The 19303-nt window shown below is 36.2% G+C and overlaps 3 protein-coding genes and 1 non-coding gene across 11 annotated transcripts; 3 read left to right on the forward strand and 1 right to left on the reverse strand.

Annotated features, from left to right (window-relative positions):
* The first annotated feature begins 211 nt into the window (after positions 1-211).
* Positions 212-4174, forward strand: LOC110806681 (cyclin delta-3). Its single transcript, XM_088222221.1, has 11 exons — positions 212-417; positions 1383-1466; positions 2271-2345; positions 2449-2491; positions 2604-2661; positions 2786-2953; positions 3094-3156; positions 3255-3349; positions 3439-3520; positions 3612-3722; positions 3874-4174. Exons 1-11 carry the CDS (start codon positions 318-320, stop codon positions 4012-4014), a joined length of 1020 nt encoding a protein of 339 aa, XP_088078347.1. The 5' UTR covers positions 212-317; the 3' UTR covers positions 4015-4174.
* A 440-nt stretch (positions 4175-4614) lies between these two features.
* Positions 4615-9913, reverse strand: LOC110806698 (filament-like plant protein 7). 7 transcript variants are annotated; one of them, XM_088222217.1, is made up of 6 exons: positions 9731-9913; positions 8702-8804; positions 8407-8561; positions 5924-8330; positions 5781-5841; positions 4615-5665 (listed from the first exon to the last, which is right to left on the reverse strand). In XM_088222217.1, exons 2-6 carry the CDS (start codon positions 8707-8709, stop codon positions 5165-5167), a joined length of 3132 nt encoding a protein of 1043 aa, XP_088078343.1. In that variant the 5' UTR covers positions 8710-8804; positions 9731-9913; the 3' UTR covers positions 4615-5164. The 7 variants fall into 7 exon arrangements, with proteins under 7 accessions (XP_088078343.1, XP_088078340.1, XP_088078341.1 ...); XM_088222214.1 differs by having other exon boundaries at positions 8407-8557; positions 9731-9912; XM_088222215.1 differs by lacking the exon at positions 9731-9913 and adding an exon at positions 9574-9724 and having other exon boundaries at positions 8407-8557.
* Positions 9914-11114: 1201 nt separating this feature from the next.
* On the forward strand, positions 11115-11186 carry TRNAM-CAU (transfer RNA methionine (anticodon CAU)). Its single transcript has one exon. It is a non-coding gene; the product is annotated as a tRNA-Met (tRNA).
* Positions 11187-12242: 1056 nt separating this feature from the next.
* On the forward strand, positions 12243-18926 carry CER9 (RING/U-box superfamily protein). 2 transcript variants are annotated; one of them, XM_088222211.1, is made up of 9 exons: positions 12243-12752; positions 13886-14578; positions 15262-16029; positions 16130-16341; positions 16436-16804; positions 17368-17528; positions 17621-17784; positions 17896-18042; positions 18119-18926. In XM_088222211.1, exons 1-9 carry the CDS (start codon positions 12408-12410, stop codon positions 18608-18610), a joined length of 3351 nt encoding a protein of 1116 aa, XP_088078337.1. In that variant the 5' UTR covers positions 12243-12407; the 3' UTR covers positions 18611-18926. The 2 variants fall into 2 exon arrangements, with proteins under 2 accessions (XP_088078337.1, XP_021887291.1); XM_022031599.2 differs by having other exon boundaries at positions 12244-12752; positions 17371-17528.
* Positions 18927-19303: the final 377 nt, after the last annotated feature.

The following is a 19303-nucleotide window of genomic DNA, read 5'->3' on the forward strand; positions in this document are numbered from 1 at the left end:
ATTTAAAAAATAAAATATAAAAATTTTCATTATGTCGATTAGTATAATTTACTTTAAATTAGATTCAAAAAAATTGAATTTTAATATTAAAAAAATTGGTAAAATAATAATAAAATAGAATTATTTTTTAGGACTCAAAGAAATTGCCCAAAAAAATGAAGAAAAATGTCAAGAAATTAAGAATAATATTTTTAAAATTTTAAAAAATTAAATAATTCAAACATGTTGCGCCCCGTAAATCTTATCCCCTCGGCTAACTAATCGTCTTAAAGCTAACAGTGAAGTTTACGCGGCGGAGTAACGACCGGGAAAAGGAAATGAAGGTGGGAATGATGGGAGTGGTGCACAGAACTCCTCCTGCTACCTCACTCCCTGTTCGTAACGTCAGGTCTAGGGCTAAATGCTCTTCGGTTCCTGGTAATGCATTATCTTTTTCAATTCAATTGTAATATTATACATACATGCATACATACATACATACATACATACATATATATAGCTTGGGTACTCACTCGGTTCGTTAGCACTTTTAGTTACTTAGTAATTCAATCTGGTTAAATTGTATGAAGTGGGTAGTATTGGTCTTTCATGTGTTTGAATTGGAAAAGATAATCCAGTAGATTATCTTTTCTGAAGTGGGCTAATGAGGTTTTTGAATTGAGTAGCAAAGTGGTTAAGTTAAATGATGTAGTGTGATTAAATCCAGTAGATTTCCACCCATAAGAAAATGAATGTTAGAAGTGATGATGCTGTGAATTTTGCTGTCTCTTCGGTTGGGTTAGTGTTCAATTTCTATTCAAGTCCTGAACTTAATCATTAAAGTTTTAGAATTGAATCATAATTTTCATATCTGAATCTGTTCGGTTGCGCTTTGATTTTCTTAGTGTGAATTGGAAGCTGCCAAATTCCAACTGAGAGAGATGATTACACTTATTTATGGTTGAGTTTGATTCAAAAAGTTAAATCTATATGATATGAATGCGATAAAGATTTGCATGAAAATGATGTTCTAATTGAAGGGTAGATACAATTCACTTTTGTAGCTTGTTCCTTGACTAATAGATATACAAATATGTCACTGTAAAAGTAATTATATACCGAATATGTAAATTATAGCTGAATTATACTATTAGATAATATGATCTTGAATAGAATAAAAATAAAATAAATTTAACTAAACATAGTGTGTCCATTAAGTAATTCAGTAATATAGGAATTGAACAAGAAGAACTGAATGGGATCTAGAGTTTATGGTTTTTCTTACCTTTATTTTGGTCCAAAAAATGTGATGCCTCAATGATTTTTAATGAGGATGGAGTTGAATAAAAAAATTCTACCTTAATAATATTTGAAGAATGGGTTCTTAAGATCGTTTTTCACAGATCATATCTCCTTCATCAAAGATGTGGCTGTTACTCAACCTCCTGATCATCTTCCCCATTTGTTGAGAATGCTTCAAACTAAAGGTAAGGTATTGATATTGTTACACCGTTTACTATAATGTATTTGATGCATTGTTTCAGTCTCTTTTCTTGTAATCTTGATATGCAATTATGAGGTTCTGGAAAGAGTTGTTCATGTTGCATGAAATAGAAAAATTAAGTCAGCAGATCAAAGATTAAAGTAAAAGACAAAAAAAAATTACATTGTTCGATCAGTGTGTCATACTCTACAATAGGGATGGATCTAAATTTATTATAGAAGACTTCTAAATATTACAATGTGATTATCTTTTTCTCTCATACCCTAGTTCCAATACACCAAAATCTCACAATGGAGTAATAATCTTGGTTCTAAAGGCGAAAAGTATGTATAGTATAACAGCTCATTTTCGCATTGGGTGGATGGTTCTTGTCTTGAATGTTTATAGTTAACCGGTTCCTAGTCTTTGTTATAACATGCACAGAGCACCTATTTTTTATAAGCAGACTGGCCTGGTTATTCCAATAATAATCTATTTTCTTTGCTGATAAGTGAAGTACCCCGAGAATAGATTACATATGGAACAATGCTATGGATTTTCAATCAATGACTATTTGCATTAAGAAGCAAATATATCACTGGTGAACTAATGATTGCATCAATATACCCTACGCATTCTCTGCCACTTTAATCCTTCGCGTCTGCAAATTGATCATGCATGAGATTTGAGCAAATTTTCTTCAGAAGAACTTCCTCCATGTATTTAGATGTTTATACATGATCTAAATCTGATCCTGCTTAACTCGAGGACTTATGTTTTAGTTTCTGTCTTGTCCTCTTATTTACAGGAGAAAACATCCTCTCGCCGGGATGTAAGCAAGGATTGATCCCTCTTGCTATTCCTCTTTCCAAGAATCCTGCAGGTCAGACGTGTAGATATTATAAGCTATTCATTTGCCTCAGGCAGTTTTTCAACAAAACTTTCTTCTTGAGTAGTCTAGCGATTGTTGGTTCATTTCTTAATAGGTTCAATAACTGCATTGCTGCGTTGGCCAACTGCACCACCAGGGTAAGAGATTTGAGTTTCTGATGTTCCATCCTAGTTTATTTCCATTTAATGTATATATTGGTATAAATTTATGGCTAAAAACATCTTTATATGGTCATTGCTATTCACACAGAATGGAGATGCCGGTGGTGGAAGTTCGCAAGCATGGCGTGTGGCTTTTGGCAAAAAATGTAATGCATTTAACCAAGAGCAAAATAATGTGTATTACTAAATGGCTTGTACTCTATAATAAATTAGCTACAAATTTGTGGGTTCTACTACTTTTTATGTTGGAATAACAGGATTGAAATCCAGGTAGATCAATATATTCAACGGATTTTGGTAGAAGAAGATGCAAATGGCTTAAATAAAAGTAAGGATGAACTATATCATGCTTCAGCAGAGGCTGGTGAGAAACTTTATAAAAGAGGTGATTTTGCAGAATCTCGGATTGGAAGCCTCGATAGTTATCTTTTAAAAGAGGTAGCAAGCGGAAGTTGTTTTAATCTAGTTAATAGAGATCGACAGTTGTGCAGTCGCAGATATTTTTATTTAGTATAGATGAAGAAAAAATATTTGTTAGTTATGCTGCTAACTGAAGTATTTTATTGTAAGTACCTCAGGTTGGACTGTTTCCAGATGTTTTAGAGCGTAAAATAACGCGGCATTTCGAGCAAGAGGATCATGTAAGCTTTTTTCAGTTTTTGGTCATTCTACAAGAACTGTGAATTGTCCCATCTCGAGCTACTCTCAACAACATTTTATATTCGTATATGGGTGGAAGGTTTCAGCTTTGGTTACGGGAGAGTTCTATACCAGGAAGGACCTCTTTCCAGGATTTGGACGTCCTTTTGTATATTATGCAGGGATTCTGCAGAGGTTTGTGCCTATCTTCTGGAGCATTTTGATTGTTCTCATAGTGTTGTGAGCTTCACAGAACTGCTCTCTGAGCAACATTTGAATTGTAGGGTAGGACAGCTTTCAGAAGCAAAAGATGCTGCAAGGGTGGCATTGAAATCACCATGGTGGAGTTTAGGCTGTGCGTACCAGGCATGGGACTTCATTTGACCATCTTATGTCCTTCCTGATTCTATCATCACTTACATATTCCATAAATATATATGTACATGATGCATATCAGGAAGTTGCTGGTATTGCACAATGGGAAGATGAGCAAATTGAGTACATCAAGGAGAAGGTGACAGAAGAGGGCAGACAAGAGGATCTGAAAAAGGGAAAGGCACCTGCCCAGGTATACCTTCACGGCATTCTAACTTGTCTGATTTTCTGTTCTGTAAATTTTTTCCTGTTTGTTAGTTGTGCACTTGGTATAAGGGAAAATGAGCATGTAAGACTACAGTTCAACTATGAGAGACCATGTTCATTTCAATTTCTTTGTGTAGATCGCGTTGGATGAGGCTGCATTTTTATTGGATTTAGCTTCAATTGAAGGAAACTGGGTTGATTCTGTGGAGCGAATTGCTGAATGTTATAAAGAAGCTGGATTGAATGAAATTGCAAGATTCATTCTGTACAGAGATTGATAAACAATAAGGATATAAACCCACAATCAAAGGGTCTTCCTTTTTGACATTTTTAAACATTTTCACAAAGATTCATTACAGTACTTTACAACAAAATGCAAGACTTGGTAGATACATTTTGTGATTTTGTGATTATATACAAGTTGAGCTTCCTTTTTTATATGAGATGGATTAAGTAGCTCTCCTTGTCATTGAGCCCTTGCAAGTTGAATAGGAGCCTGAATTTCTTTCATGGGTGCAACTGTTAGTTGCAGACTAACAGGAGAATGTGCAGTGAAAATCTTTAGCCTTGGATCAATTGTGCATTTATGAGTTAAAATGTAAAGCCCCTGCTTGGACAATTAAGTTTTTGTATGGAACAGGCTCTGCATCAGATAAGTTCATAGCAACTCATCAAATTATCCTTCATGTCAAGAGCTGCGCTGTAACTCAGTTGATCATCCCCCCTCGTGTGAGCTTTTAAGATCGGGGGTTTTATCCAATTACATGCCCATTAGAGAAGGAAAAGGAAACTAACTACCCTTCACCTTAGCAGAATTGTAAATTTACTATCAAATTCTGATCTGGAAAAAGATTTGGTCTTATTAGTGATAACGGATGTCAAGTAAGAATCCCTTTTTGATTAACTATAGGAGTTATTCAGGTTTGAAATGCTTTAACATCCCACATATATACATTACCAATAGACACTATATACCATCTCTCTCTCTCTCTCTCTCTCTCTCTCTCTATCACTCATGAGGTAAAAAAAAGAAAAAAGAGAACAAACTCTCACCATCTCAAATCCTCAATGTAAAAATCAAACACCAAAGTAACAAGAAAACCAAATTAACTGACCAGTGAATTCCTCACTTACTGAACTACATCTTTCTTCTTTTTCTATTCTTCTTATTCTTCTTCTTCTTCTTCTTCTTCTTCTACTACTACTACTACTTCTCTCTGTCATTCATGAGGTTGAAAAGAAACAGTGCAAACTCTCACCATCCCGAATCCTCAATGTAAAAATCAAACACCAAAATAATAAGAAAACCAAATGAACTGACCAGTGAATTCCTCACTTACTCGACTACATCCTTTTACTGCCATGATAGCAAAAGAAATATTCTCATGAGGCCTTGTCTTAGCTTGTTAGGCTTTATTTACTCACACCTTAGCCACTGATCGAGGATCGAGGTTTCTTGCCGCTACCTTTCTTCCGTCCAACTAACAGCCTCCTGAGAAACCCAACTCCTTGCTTCTTACTTGGGCTTGGCACAACGGGCAGAGAAGCAACAACAGTAGAGCTCCTGGTTTCAGTCTTTGAAGCAGAAGATGCTTCTGTAGTGTATACCACCAAGGCATTACAAGCATTGGAAGGAAGAACTGCTTGAGCCTGTGAGTCCTCAATGCATGAAGCTCCTCTAGTGTTTGAGGATCTAGAAACATCTGCTTTAAAACCATCTTCGGCTAGCATTTGATCGCGCAATGAAGTGCGTTTGTGCAACTTCTTGTTATAATTACTTGCAGCGGTTGCAGAACATGTCGCAGAGAAAACTTTATCTAAGAGTACTGCGTCTCGTGGTGTGGCCAGTGCCTTTAACTGTTTCCCCAGGTTCATTATAGTTTCCTGGCATTCTGCCAACTTCACAGAAGCTGCTGTTATCTCCCAACCCTGCATGTTTGACCAAGAGCATCAACAGTTGCTAAAATTTTCCATGAGTTGATACAAAATTATAATTTTCCCAAAAAGTAGTATATAAAAATTGAACGATTTGTCAATAGCTTACATTTTCAGATTGCATTCCATCTTGATTTATGCTATATTTTGCCGGTTCCTTCTTCGCAACACTGTTTTCAGCACATATTGCAGAAGTCAATACTTGTTTCTGAGAAGAAAAATTAAGAGAAAACCCATAAATAATTTTTTTACCTTTCTAGCTGGAGTTGAAGCTCAAGACATGTTGCTTCTAGTTCTTCACAACAATGATTTTTGTACTCCAACTCAACTTCCAATGATGAGAACCTCTGGAATACCTCGTTGAGTTTAACTTTGGCAACTGAAAGCTGGGTGTCAAGCTCTTCATTGATGAACTTTTGATTTTCAATTTGATCCTCAATTAATTCCTTTGATGCTTGCAGAGATTTCAGCTCTGTCTGTAAGTTTCCAATCTTTTGTTCTGATTCCCGAAGTTTCATCATTAGCTCTGCACTATTATCAGCTGCATACTCCAGCCTGTCTTCCATGTTCTTCATCTCATCTTTCAGTTTTTTGTTTTCTTCCTGAATATTAATCTGACTAGTTTCCATTTGAAAGGAAAAGTTTTGATCACATGAAGAAGAAACCTGTTTCAAACATGCTCCTCGCTCAGTACATGTATTATCTGCCTCCGATACATCATATAAATCCTCTCCAGCCTTAACTTTATCATCATTTGGTGGGTTGTTCTGACCAAAATGTTTCTTGCTCTTATCCCTAGAACTAAAAGCATCTTTAGGAGTGGTATAGTTGTTCAAGATCCAGTCCAGAACAGATGAGAGCTCGTTAGCAAATTTCTCAAGATCAGATCTCCCATTCAACAATTCATTACAGTTATGGATGAACTGCTGCAGAACAAGATTCAGTTCAGATCTTTTCCACTGGAAAATACAGACAAAGTAATCTGCAGAGGATGCTAATGGTGAGGAACTTTGATCTCTGTCAGACCAATTATCACAAGCATGATTACTGTCTAAAGATTTTATATTGATTCCTGCAACCAGCTTGATGATTTTACTGATTGACTGATGCAGGTTGCACTGAGTGTCAATATTTAGTGTTCCACTTGATGGATCTATGACTGGAGATGTATTTGGAGATTTCCAGGTGATATAACCACTGATATGGAGAGGATCAAATTCTTTAGATTGTCCTGATATTGCCATTTTATCAGTTTTCTCGGTATTGGGAAGACTAGTGCCAGACAAAGCAATCCTAATGTCCTCCAGTAGTTCCACAAGACTTCGTTTTGAAATTCGTGCTTGCTCTAATAGTGCTTGGAGAACAACCTGAAGCCAGTCAAAAGATTCTCCAGCTGCTACTTCTTTTGAGTTCATCTGTTTCACATCGTTGAAATTAGAATCACCTTGCGTTACTGGTACCAGTTCAGTAGTAGTTGAAGTGGGGTGACATGTCTGGTTTGAAGGTGTTTCAACAGAGATGATGGCCAACTTTTCCATCTCGACAAAATCATCCATCAAACTCATCTCGGAAATTCCACTGACACAGCAATCCTTTGAATTCCTGAGTCTCTCATCTCTGAAATGCTCCAGTTCTGAAATTAATGCACTGGCCCATGACCCAGAAGAGCTACCTCCATCATCACTACTGATGTCAAAGCCAGATATCAGAGAAACCTCGTTTGAACTAGAACTACGCACTGCCAGCTCCATAGATTTCTGACCTTTTGAAACTGAAAGCTCTTTAAGAAGAGCGTCAACCTGCAATACTCTTGAAGCTGGCTGTGAGCATGGTACTTTTGAAGAATAAAGTTCAGGATTCATTCTTATTATTATCTCTTTAAGATTCTTGTTTTCTTCTTGCACATCATGTAACTGCTCTATGAGGAGATTGACCTTGTTCCTCGGAAACTCGTGAGAGCTTTCCACCATTGGGTCTCTCACAATCAATTCTCTTCCGGGATTCATCTTTTTCTTCCTCATCTCCATCCTGTCCCTTCCTAATATCTCAACTTCACTCCTCATCTTCAGCATAGCTGCAGGACCAGGCAGCCTCTTCCGCATCATCAGGCGTAATTTCTGACATTCTGCTTCTAACTTTGAGATTTTCTTCACACCTTCCAGATACTGTTTATGTGCTAGGTCAGCAGATCGGCGATTGTATTCCATCTCTTCATTTCTTATCTCGAGCTCCTTCTCAAGAACGTGAAACTCATATTTTAGAAATGCATTTTCCTTTTCTGTTGAATCTGATCTTACCAAAAGTGCACTGAATTCTGCTTCAGCCTGAGACTTCCTCTGTTGTAAATCTTCAACCAACTTATCTTTAACTAAGAGAGCCTTAGTCAGATGAGTATTCTCAACAGCTAACTTGTCAAGCCTTCTATTTGCCTCACTTAATTTTTCCTCCAATGCTTTCTTTTCATTATCGAGTTCACTGGATGCCTTCATAACAGCACCACGTGTCCTTAGCTCCTGCTCTTTCCGAACAAATTCTAATTGCTGTATGCACTCCTTCAATGCAGCATCTGAATGAATCATCTTCTCGTTTCCCACCACTCGTTTCATTTCATCTAATTCTTTTACCATCAATATTGCTTCTAGTTCTGCCTTTTCCTGGCCTAAAAAAAACTTATTTCAGTAATTGGATTATTCCAAATACCCACATGAAAGATAGCAGAAGAAATGAAAAATCACCTGCAATGGCTTCTTGTCCTTTCTTTGCTTGACTTGCCATAGAGTCGTCATCTTTAGCAGGACAATCAACGAGGACTGAAGCCAACTTCTCGCTTAAATTTTTCACAGCTCTCCGCGATCTAAATTCTCCATTTGAAGAAAGGGTTTCCACCTGACTTAATCAAATAATGACAACTCAATCATATTTAGTATTCTCATTGATCTTGGGTTTAGTATGAAGAATTCTGAAAGTAAGTGTTTCTCAATCTTAAACCGGATGCCGAATTGAAAAGGTACTGGAGAGGTTCTAAGCTACCTCTTCATCGATTCGACTAAGCGAATTGTTGACTTTGTCAAAAGATTTATTATCTGGGGATTTTTTCCTCCAGCGCCAAGTCTTGGAATCCATGATATAAGTTCTGTGGAGAGGAACAAAAAGGGGAAAAAAATCAAACTTTCTCTCATCAACTTAATGGAGGTGATATTTTTGCTCCAAGAACAATGTAATGGCAACTAACACAAAGAGATTAACAAACAGAAATAAAAGGTTTGATTAATTATTCAAAAATTTAAGCTGACAATAACTAGCCCAGGTTAATAATTCATACTATATACTAATATAATGAAAGGAAATATCACTGAATTAGCAAAAAAAATTAGAGTTTAATATAGCAACCACCACAGATGGAAATTCATAAAACAATATGTCGAAAGTGTTGTATGTAATCAGAGATCCAACAGGGGTTGAGTACAGATTTGAAAAAGAAAGATATTGTCATCTGATTTTCTCGCTAATCACTGAGAAGTACAGTAGAAGAAGGACATGGAAATGGGAAAAAGAAGGCTCGGAATCATGATGCTTCTCAATTAATTTTTCTATCATTTAATAGTAACTCATTAACTTTTAATGAATTGCTAGTTCATTGTGTAATAACTGAATGGTTAGATCCCTAATCTTCCATATTTATCCTCGAAAAACCAAAAGCTTTCAAGTCACAGCACACTCAAAAAATGAAAATCCAAGCTTGTACCCAACAATGGCCTTGTAGTTACAATCAGACCCATAAGAAAAACAAGCTGAAATCTGCCATGAAACCAAAATCCCAAGAAAGAACAACCTCCGGAAAAACAAAAAACACCAACCCAGAAAAAATAAAAATCATTACTTTCAGTTTTTAGCCTCTTTACCTGAGTGGTCTAAACCAGACCCAGAAGTCTTATTAGGAAGAAGAGTTAGGCTAAAGCGAGAAAGATGAAGAAAATGTGAAATGCAATCAAAACAAAGAAGAAAGAGAGAGAGAGAGAGAGAACAGAAGGTGAAATGTAGTAGAAGAGTTTGTTTTACATTGGATGCTATGATTCCACCGACACTTTACTGCACACCGAGGAGTGATGATAAGAAAGAGAAGCCATGGGAGCTGACCCAAAAAAGAAAACAAAAGGAAGCGATGAATTCAAGCAAAGTGAGACATTGAAGGGACAAAAGCAGAAAGAAAGGAGTAATCAAAAGCGGATAAATTTATTTATGAGGGTGGGAAAAGAACAGAATGAGGATGCGGAAGAGAGCCGTTAGGTTTGGTAATTTTCTGTATTTGGATCCGTTTGATTTTTGTCGTTTAACGAAGGAGACAGTCAAGATTGCTGGATTTTTTGTGTGAGTTACACGCTCCCTTATTCCTTACTTCTTTAATTACTTTTTTCACTGTGGTTTAATATATATTTACTTTTACCAACGAAGTAAAAATTAAAATTACTGTTTACTTTTCTGAAACATCCTCCACCTGGAGCGGGTATTCCGCACGCGCACGAAAGAAGCGTGGGTGGAGAAACTTGGATAAACAATATAAAAGTCTAATTTTGTCGTCGGAATTTTTTTAATGTTTCCTTAACACCATCTATTTTTAATTATAAAATAAATATTTCAATTAAATATTAAAATATTTGTGATTCTTATAATAAATTAAATTATTTATTGTCAACAATTTAATATAATTTTTTTAATGTCAAATAATTCTTAAATTTGTAAATAAAAATTTTATTTAAAATAAAGAAAAATACTATTTTAAGTGTCAAAAAATGAGGTTAATCAATATGGAAAAAAGTTAATAAAATTTCATTTGATTTTAGCAATTTAATTAATTAGCTAACTAATTATAATGATTTGGGTATGTTGCTTACACCAATATGTATATATATATATATATGTGTGTGTGTGTATGTATAGTTGTAGCAATATATATGGTCTATATTTTTCTCACATTTTTTTGTGGTGGGTGTGACTTTATTTTGGGACCAAACTCTCAACGAAAATTTAGGCCAAATGCTTTTAGTGTCAAAGTTGACAAAACATAAAGTTTGATGAAACGTGCACCATCCATCATTGTTGGACTTCATCACCTCTTTCTATTATTTCCTAAGTTTTATTATAAAATATAAAAATAATAAATATTTTATATATATTTTTTACTATAAATATATAGAATTATATAGACGAAAACATTAATTTATTTATATTACAAAATTTTGAAGTATGATATAATTTAAAGTGAATAAATTAATATATTTTATTTAAATATTATAAATTTAAAATTTATTATTTTATAAATATATTATGAACTAACCGGTTTTTGATTTTATATTTATAATAATTAGTTAATTAGTACGTAAATGAGGGTCAAAAATATGGGAACTGAAGAATTTATAAATTTATGTAAGGCAAGTGTTCGTAAATCAGAGTGGCGCAGCGGAAGCGTGGTGGGCCCATAACCCACAGGTCCCAGGATCGAAACCTGGCTCTGATAAGTTGTAATTTTTTACGTTTTTTTGAAGCGGCGTCGTTTTCCTGCTTGCTTCACTTAAAATGCAAATTACCAACGACGTCGTTCTCCTGCTTGTCATACAAAACGCGAGTTCTTCAACATTACAGACCGTGGACTCGGCCTGTCTTTGTCATGAAGTGTAAAAACAAAGCCCACTGTCCAAAATTCAAATGACTAAATAATTATATATATTTTAAAAAACTCCTATTTATCTGTTATATACATATGTATGTATAATTAATTATATGCATTATTAATTTTATTAAAATTTTATTTGTTTACAGCTCATACATAAGCTATAATTCTGTTAAATGCATTATTAAATAAAATATCTATACTTATATACTTAGTTATAATTGAGAAAAATATTTATCATTAAAAAAACTATATGTTAAAAAAAATAATCATAGATAAATTTTATAATTCATAATTATTATTATTGTTACTCTACGTACAATTTTATGTGGTCCATGTCACTAAACTATTTGGACCGCAAATTTCAACATCAGGAATATAACAATCAATATTTTCAACAACCAATATGATACTTAATTAAATTAACATTTACACTATTTTCCAAAAAAAACCCATTTTAATTCATTAAATTTTAAAATAATATATAAATATTTATTTTTGAAATAAATTAAAATATTAATGAATTTTATTTAAAATTCTGAATTAATTTATTTTAATTTCTGAATTTATATGAAAGTATATATTTTTTTTTATTATGATAAATTTATAATTTATATTAAAGTTGGTTCGTAACTGAATTTAACTGGTTCAACCGCTACATAATTAAATTAAAAAAATTTAAAATAAATTATTAAGTAATTAAAAGTATTTTATAAAATATTTAATTATTATAAATAATTATATTAGAAAATAAAAGAAAATTGATTAGTTTGATATAAAAATTTTGAGAATTAATTTAGTAATTTTAATTTATTTAAAATAATTCCGCAAACCGACAAAACGTTAAAACCGTGATAAAAGACGGCTGACGAGGGTATTATCGACCAATCATTACCACATCAACGCCCGTCTTCCCAACGATCTCTTTTTTTTTTTCTCTTTCTTCCTCCAGGATTACCAACGCAATCCCCTTCCTCCTCCGCTAAAAATCTTGATCCGACTCGCTGAGCTAACTCATCGCAACTGATCGCCGCCGAGAATTTCTTCACTCCATATCCTCAGTCTTGAATGGAGATCTCCTCGGCCGAGCCGCCTTCTCCGATTGGCGGCAGTAGTGGCGGTGGTGACGCCGCTTCTGTGTCCTCGCGATCGGTAAACTCTTATTCATCGTCGTCTTCGTCGTCTAGTCCTTCTTCCGTGAAGAAGGAAGAGAGCGTATCGTCTTCGGCGGCGGCTGTGGCGAGGTTCGATGAGGAAGAGGAGGAGGAAGAGGATGTTTGCAGGATCTGCAGGAACCCAGGGGATGCGGAGAATCCGCTGCGTTATCCGTGCGCGTGTAGTGGAAGTATCAAGTTTGTTCACCAAGATTGTCTCCTTCAGTGGCTTAATCACAGCAACGCTCGGCAGTGCGAGGTTCTTTTCCAATTCTTGCCCTCCCTCTTTTTCTATATTCGGTCTTCGGTGTGTTCGTGTCCATCTCGTACACATGGGTATATTTTTCTTCTGTGCGATTATGTGGATGCCTATGTGCATAGTTTGATAGGTTTCTGGGGCAATTTTGGGGAACTGCTGTGAATTTGGAGGGGATTGTGGTTTTGGTGAGCATGGTCGATGATAGCTGAAATTAAGGTCTGATTAGGGTTTAGTGGATCTTTTCTTTTTTGTGCTAATTTTATTACTCTTTTGAAGTATTGCTAAATAATTCAGTGGATTGCATGTGATTCCTGTGAGTCGCTGTGTTCATGAAATGTATATGGTGATTGGTTTCTCTTTTCATGATTTGAAGTGGGTTATTGGTTTGATAGAGGTTACCAGAGAACCTTCGTTTAATCGTCCACCAGTGGGGAAGCATGAGGAAATGACAAGGGAAATGCATGTTTTTTTATCATGAGAGAGTGAGAGAGAACAAGTTTAGCGATCGTAAAGGTCAATAAATGTTGTAAATGTTTTTTATCTAACCTGAAAATCATCAGATCATGTAAACTGCACTCTTCTATGCTATGAACTTTGAATTGAGTCAAATAGATTATGTATAAATGCATAAGCTGCCCGTTCTAGTTTGATCACAGGCAATAACAATAAGTTCTTTGGAGAAAGAATGACATTTTTGGTATATATTTTTGCTTTCAGTCGTGGGTTTTATTCATTGTCTTTTAACATCTGATTTTGGTTTCTCTATTTCTCTTATTGACTTTGAAATTATAGTAGTTATTAGGTAGTCTCAAATTGTTAGGGTCTCGAGAAGATAGTTTTGAGAAGGAAGTTAAAGTTGAAGCACATATTTGTTAGTTAAGATAGATGAAGTGCTGCAAGTGCATTGTCGGGCTTGAAATTTAAACTCAGCATTTATGTGCAGATGTTTGTGCATGTCAATATAAACGTATAAGCTAAAGCTTTCTTCTGTTTTCTTGAGTGCACTTTATTAATTTGTATTTCAGTAGCATCTATTTACCTTGCAGGTTTACTTATTGCTGTGTTTTCCCCTCATTTCATTTTCTCTGTGTGTATTTCTACCATTAAAAAGAAGTACTTGATGAATAATGCAGGTATGCAAGCATGCGTTTTCCTTCTCCCCTGTTTATGCCGAGAATGCGCCATCAAGACTTCCTTTCCAGGAGTTTGTAGTTGGAATGGCAATGAAAGCTTGCCATGTTCTGCAGTTCTTTTTACGCCTTAGTTTTGTACTTTCTGTTTGGCTCCTTATAATACCTTTTATTACATTTTGGATATGGCGGCTGGCCTTCGTAAGGAGCTTTGGTGAAGCCCAGAGATTATTTCTAAGTCACATCTCAACTACAATTATTCTTACTGATTGTTTGCACGGATTCCTTCTTTCTGCTAGCATTGTGTTCATTTTCCTTGGGGCTACTTCTTTGAGAGATTACTTCAGGCATTTACGGGAGCTTGGAGGGCAGGATGCTGAGAGGGATGATGAAGGGGACAGAAACGGTGCTCGTGCTGTAAGGCGACCTCCTGGGCAAGCTAATAGAAATCTCGCTGGTGATGGGAATGCTGAAGATGCTGCTGGAGCACAAGGAGCTGCTGGTGCTGGTCAAATAATAAGGAGGAATGCAGAAAATGTTGCTGCACGATGGGAGATGCAGGCAGCTCGCCTTGAAGCACATGTTGAACAGATGTTTGATGGGCTGGATGATGCTGATGGTGCAGAGGATGTGCCGTTTGACGAACTTGTTGGCATGCAGGGTCCTGTGTTTCATTTGGTTGAAAATGCATTTACTGTAAGTGTGTTTTCCCTCTTTTTTCTTAATTATGTTTATCTCCCTTGTTTCTTGACGTGTACATGTACTGACAGTCTGGTGTTATATATTTTTTTATTGTTCTCATTTTTTTCATTTTATCTTTGATCATTATTCCCTTTTACGATTTGCATGGAGATCCTTTGAACAAAATAAGAAATGACATGCCCTTTCTTTTAGTGTTCAATCCCTTTTGTGATTAGCCAGTAGAGGCTAGATATAGTGGTAATTGGCTTAGCATGCTTTTATTTTGCATTAATTTCATGTATGTGCTTCACATCCTTTTGAATTTTTGGTCGTGTATCATAATTCTCAGTACTGTATGGCCTTTTAGTACTTCAGTGCATGATTGTAAACCATATGTTACATGACAGCATCATGTCTAGTTGCTCATGTCACATGTTAGCTATCACAGGCTTGGAGGTGTCCTGCAAATTTAATCAGTGGTTGCTACTGCTGCATGATGCTAACTCAAATCCTTTCTGCATATCGTATGAAAATGACAGCTTTATTGTTGTAGGGTTGATGTTTGCTCACCCATTTGCTTATTTTTTGGATGATATACAACCAGTTGCTTTCCATTGATTGTCAGAAATAAAATGCCTACCCCCTGTTTTGAACTTTTCTGTTACATTTCATGCCAACTGGGTCTTATTCTTTTGCAGGTCCTGGCAAGCAATATGATATTCCTTGGTGTGGTTATCTTTTTGCCCTTCACTATTGGTCGGAGCATACTGTATTACGTATCCTGGATTTTCTCCTCTACTAGTGGTCCTCTGCTCTCAGCAGTTATGCCACTTACAGATACCGCCCTCTCATTAGCAAATACAACACTGAAGAATGCATTAACTGCTGTTTCAAATTTGACATCTGAAGGCCAAGAAAGTGGTCTGATCGGCCAAGTTTCAGAAATGCTAAAAGCAAATGTTAGCGGACTAAATGAAATTTCAAGCAATACAAGTGCACCAATTTCAGCCGAGCTTTTAAAAGGGGTTACTGTTGGAACATCTCGGCTTTCTGATGTTACAACTCTGGCTATTGGATACATGTTTATATTCTCTTTGGTTTTCTTCTATCTGGGCATTGTTGCTTTAATACGGTACACTAAGGGTGAGCCATTAACTATGGGAAGATTTTATGGTATTGCTTCTATAGCAGAGACAGTTCCATCTCTTTTCCGACAGTTCTTGGCTGCAATGAGGCATTTAATGACAATGATCAAGGTGGCTTTCTTGTTGGTCATTGAGCTTGGGGTGTTCCCTTTGATGTGTGGATGGTGGCTAGATGTTTGTACAATCAGGATGTTTGGGAAGACAATGTCTCATAGAGTCCAATTCTTATCCGTTTCTCCTTTGGCAAGTTCATTGGTTCATTGGGTTGTAGGAATTGTGTATATGCTGCAAATAAGCATATTTGTTAGCCTTCTTCGGGGGGTATTGCTCTTCATGTTCTTATTACTTTTAGTAATCTGGTTTCCAGGACAGTACCTGTTTTCTTACTCATCAGTAACCTTTCTTTACTTGTCATATGCAGGTCCTGCGCCATGGAGTTTTATACTTCCTTCGAGATCCAGCTGATCCTAACTATAACCCTTTTCGTGATCTAATAGATGATCCTGTTCACAAACATGCTCGCAGAGTTCTGTTATCTGTTGCAGTTTATGGGAGTTTGATTGTGATGCTGGTATTTTTACCAGTGAAACTTGCAATGCGGGTGGCACCCTCCATTTTCCCACTTGATATATCGTATGATACTATCTGTTTCAGTGGTATCTATTATCTTTCTGTATGTGAAGTTTTGATACCAGATATAACCTTTATTTTTTTGAAATATTTGCAGGGTGTCAGATCCATTCACTGAAATTCCTGCCGACATGCTTCTCTTTCAAATCTGCATTCCTTTTGCTATTGAGCATTTTAAATTGCGAACAACAATAAAATCTCTCCTCCGTTATTGGTTTACAGCAGTTGGCTGGGCACTTGGTTTGACCGACTTTCTACTGCCCAAACCCGAGGATAATGGTGGCCAAGATAGTGGAAATGGAGAACCAGGGAGGCAGGACAGACTCCAGGTGCTACAATTAGGTGGACAGGATCGTGCCATGGTTGCACTTGCAGCAGCTGCTGATGATGCAAACAGAAGCCTCCTTGGATCAGGGAACCCTGATGTTTCCGAGGAATATGATGGTGATGAACAGTCCGACTCTGAGTAAGTTGTGGGAGTTATATTTGTAATCTTATCAATCATCTTTCTTGAGTAAATTTGTTTATAGTTTAGTTGGCTGAATTCTTTGCTTTTAAGGAATTGTATGCAGATTCATGAATGGGGAATTATTTCATAAAAATTCATGGTTTTAGATCATGCCATTGTTTAGCCTTGTATAGAAAGGGGTTTGGGTTAGGTTTTCAATATTTTCTTTTATTATGTCATATGTTGTAAAAAAAAATTAGGGTCATAACTATATTTTTTATCCACATTTATTTTTCCTAGATTTATATGTAAAAAGAAAATCTGTGTCTGCTTGAGTAGCGGATTAATTATCTGTTTTACTTCATTTTGGTTTGGCTTGTTCTGGTTTTGGATAGTTCTTTTTTTAACTTAAATCAATTGTAGATTCTGGGCATGTAGCCACCTGAGAACGGCAATGCATTAAAGAAGTTTTTGGGTTGTTTGTTTGCCTACATGTCTTGTTATTGTTAGATTGAAAATGCTTGCTTCCCACTACCTCGGACCTTGGGGATGAGAATTATACTTAAAGTGATGCTATTTAGCAGGTACGGCTTTGTACTGCGTATTGTCCTCTTGCTGGTGGTTGCGTGGATGACCTTGCTTGTCTTCAATTCTGCCTTGATAGTGGTGCCAATTTCACTGGGACGCTTGCTTTTCAATGCCATACCTCTCCTCCCAATAACTCATGGCGTCAAGTGCAATGGTAATATGACCTACAGAATCAATCTTTAATTTGATCTGCCTTGTATTTCTGGGATGGAAATCCTAATAAGCTCATGGTTCATTTCTTCTTAGATCTTTACGCCTTCATCATTGGGACATACGTCATCTGGACTTCCATAGCTGGAGCTAGATATTCTATTGAGCATGTCAGAACAAAGAGGGCTGTGGTTTTGATAAGCCAAATTTGGAAATGGTGCGGCATTGTTATGAAGAGCTCTGCACTTCTTTCAATATGGGTAAGGGTCTTTCTTTGTCATTTTCTTTAGGAACAGTTATATTATCTATTTATATAATTTTTTTTATCAAATTTTTTTAAACCTTGAATCTCTCTCTTTGTTACTTTGCAGATTTTTGTTATTCCAGTATTAATTGGGCTTCTTTTCGAGCTTTTGGTAATTGTGCCGATGCGAGTTCCTGTTGATGAAAGCCCAGTTTTTCTCCTGTATCAGGACTGGGCATTAGGTCTAATTTTTCTGAAGATCTGGACAAGACTGGTAACTTATAATATCACTTAGGTGCATTTCCAGCCTTACAAAATGAAGGCTTAACCTTCTGTTTGCATCTGCACAGGTTATGTTGGATCACATGCTTCCATTGGTGGATGAAAGCTGGCGAATTAAATTTGAAAGGGTGAGGGATGACGGTTTCTCCAGGCTGCAAGGCCTTTGGGTGCTTCGGGAGATTGTGTTTCCAATCATGATGAAGCTATTGACAGCCCTATGTGTACCTTACGTGTTGGCAAGAGGAGTTTTTCCTGTGCTAGGCTATCCGTTGGTCGTGAACTCGGCAGTCTACCGATTCGCCTGGCTCGGATGCCTCTCTTTCAGTCTTCTGTGCTTTTGTGCAAAAAGATTTCATGTTTGGTTCACAAACCTTCATAACTCCATACGGGACGATCGATATCTCATCGGCCGCAGGCTTCATAACTTTGGTGAAGACTTTGGAGAGAAGCAGAATGAAGCAACTAGCTCTGAAACACAGAATTCTGATTCTAGAGTTGCGGGTTTAATCCGACATGACAGAGAAGTCGATATGGGTTTGAGGTTGAGACGTGCTTATTGAGAACAGAGGTTAACTCGTGCCAACAGTAGGCCCCAAGGAGGTTTTTTCTGTCAGCACGAGGTTTAATATAAGCAGTAGGTTTTGAGCTTTTAGTAGGTAAGTTTGCAGGCTGTGTCTCCTCCATGCAGGTCCTGGAAATGTGATTGTAATTTTAGAAATATAATAATTCGTCTCTGTGCATATTACGACTGTTGACTTAGTAATTAGAAGGAAACAGAGTTGGGAAGACCTGGTTTTATTTACAGAAAAAAGATTACTGTAACGTGATTATACTTAGCCGAGCTGAAGCTGATATATATTGCCATCAGATTTATCTCGCTCTGCCTCCGAAACTTCCAATCCATGTTTTGCAGTGTTTTAATTTTCAAACTACATGGTAAGATTAAGTTCTGTGTTTGGTGTAATTGGATATGATCATTTTAATTAGGGTCCAACTAACGTCTTGGAGAGAGTGGTTTGGTTTATTTCTTTTTCCCTATCTTCTTATACGGTATACAATATAATACATGTAAAATATTTAGAGATAAAATGCATGTTTACCTAAACAAGATTCATAGATTTCTTTCAAAACACTCTTAAAAGAGCTACTTCATAGATTTCCACTCCTCCCATTACAATTAAAGACGACCAAATTCTGATCGAAGCCAAAAAAAATACCATAAAAACCAAAAATCAGTTTATAGTTTAATCGTT

Source organism: Carica papaya, chromosome 6 (assembly GCF_054855325.1).
Source record: "Carica papaya isolate Zhongbai chromosome 6, ASM5485532v1, whole genome shotgun sequence".
Lineage (NCBI taxonomy): Eukaryota > Viridiplantae > Streptophyta > Magnoliopsida > Brassicales > Caricaceae > Carica > Carica papaya.

Coding starts and splice junctions, on each gene's coding strand:
- CER9 (XM_088222211.1), top strand. CDS start 12,408: ATGGAGATCTCCTCGGCCGAGCCGCCTTCTCCGATTGGCGGCAGTAGT. Junction 17,785..17,895: donor CTGCACTTCTTTCAATATGG/GTAAGGGTCTTT, acceptor GTTACTTTGCAG/ATTTTTGTTATTCCAGTATT. Junction 18,043..18,118: donor TGAAGATCTGGACAAGACTG/GTAACTTATAAT, acceptor GCATCTGCACAG/GTTATGTTGGATCACATGCT.
- LOC110806698 (XM_088222213.1), bottom strand. CDS start 9,450: ATGGGTCTGATTGTAACTACAAGGCCATTGTTGG. Junction 8,331..8,406: donor AGGACAAGAAGCCATTGCAG/GTGATTTTTCAT, acceptor AGTTTTTTTTAG/GCCAGGAAAAGGCAGAACTA. Junction 5,666..5,780: donor ATGGAATGCAATCTGAAAAT/GTAAGCTATTGA, acceptor TCAAACATGCAG/GGTTGGGAGATAACAGCAGC.
- LOC110806681 (XM_088222221.1), top strand. CDS start 318: ATGAAGGTGGGAATGATGGGAGTGGTGCACAGAACTCCTCCTGCTACC. Junction 2,346..2,448: donor TCTTTCCAAGAATCCTGCAG/GTCAGACGTGTA, acceptor ATTTCTTAATAG/GTTCAATAACTGCATTGCTG. Junction 3,350..3,438: donor TATGCAGGGATTCTGCAGAG/GTTTGTGCCTAT, acceptor TTTGAATTGTAG/GGTAGGACAGCTTTCAGAAG.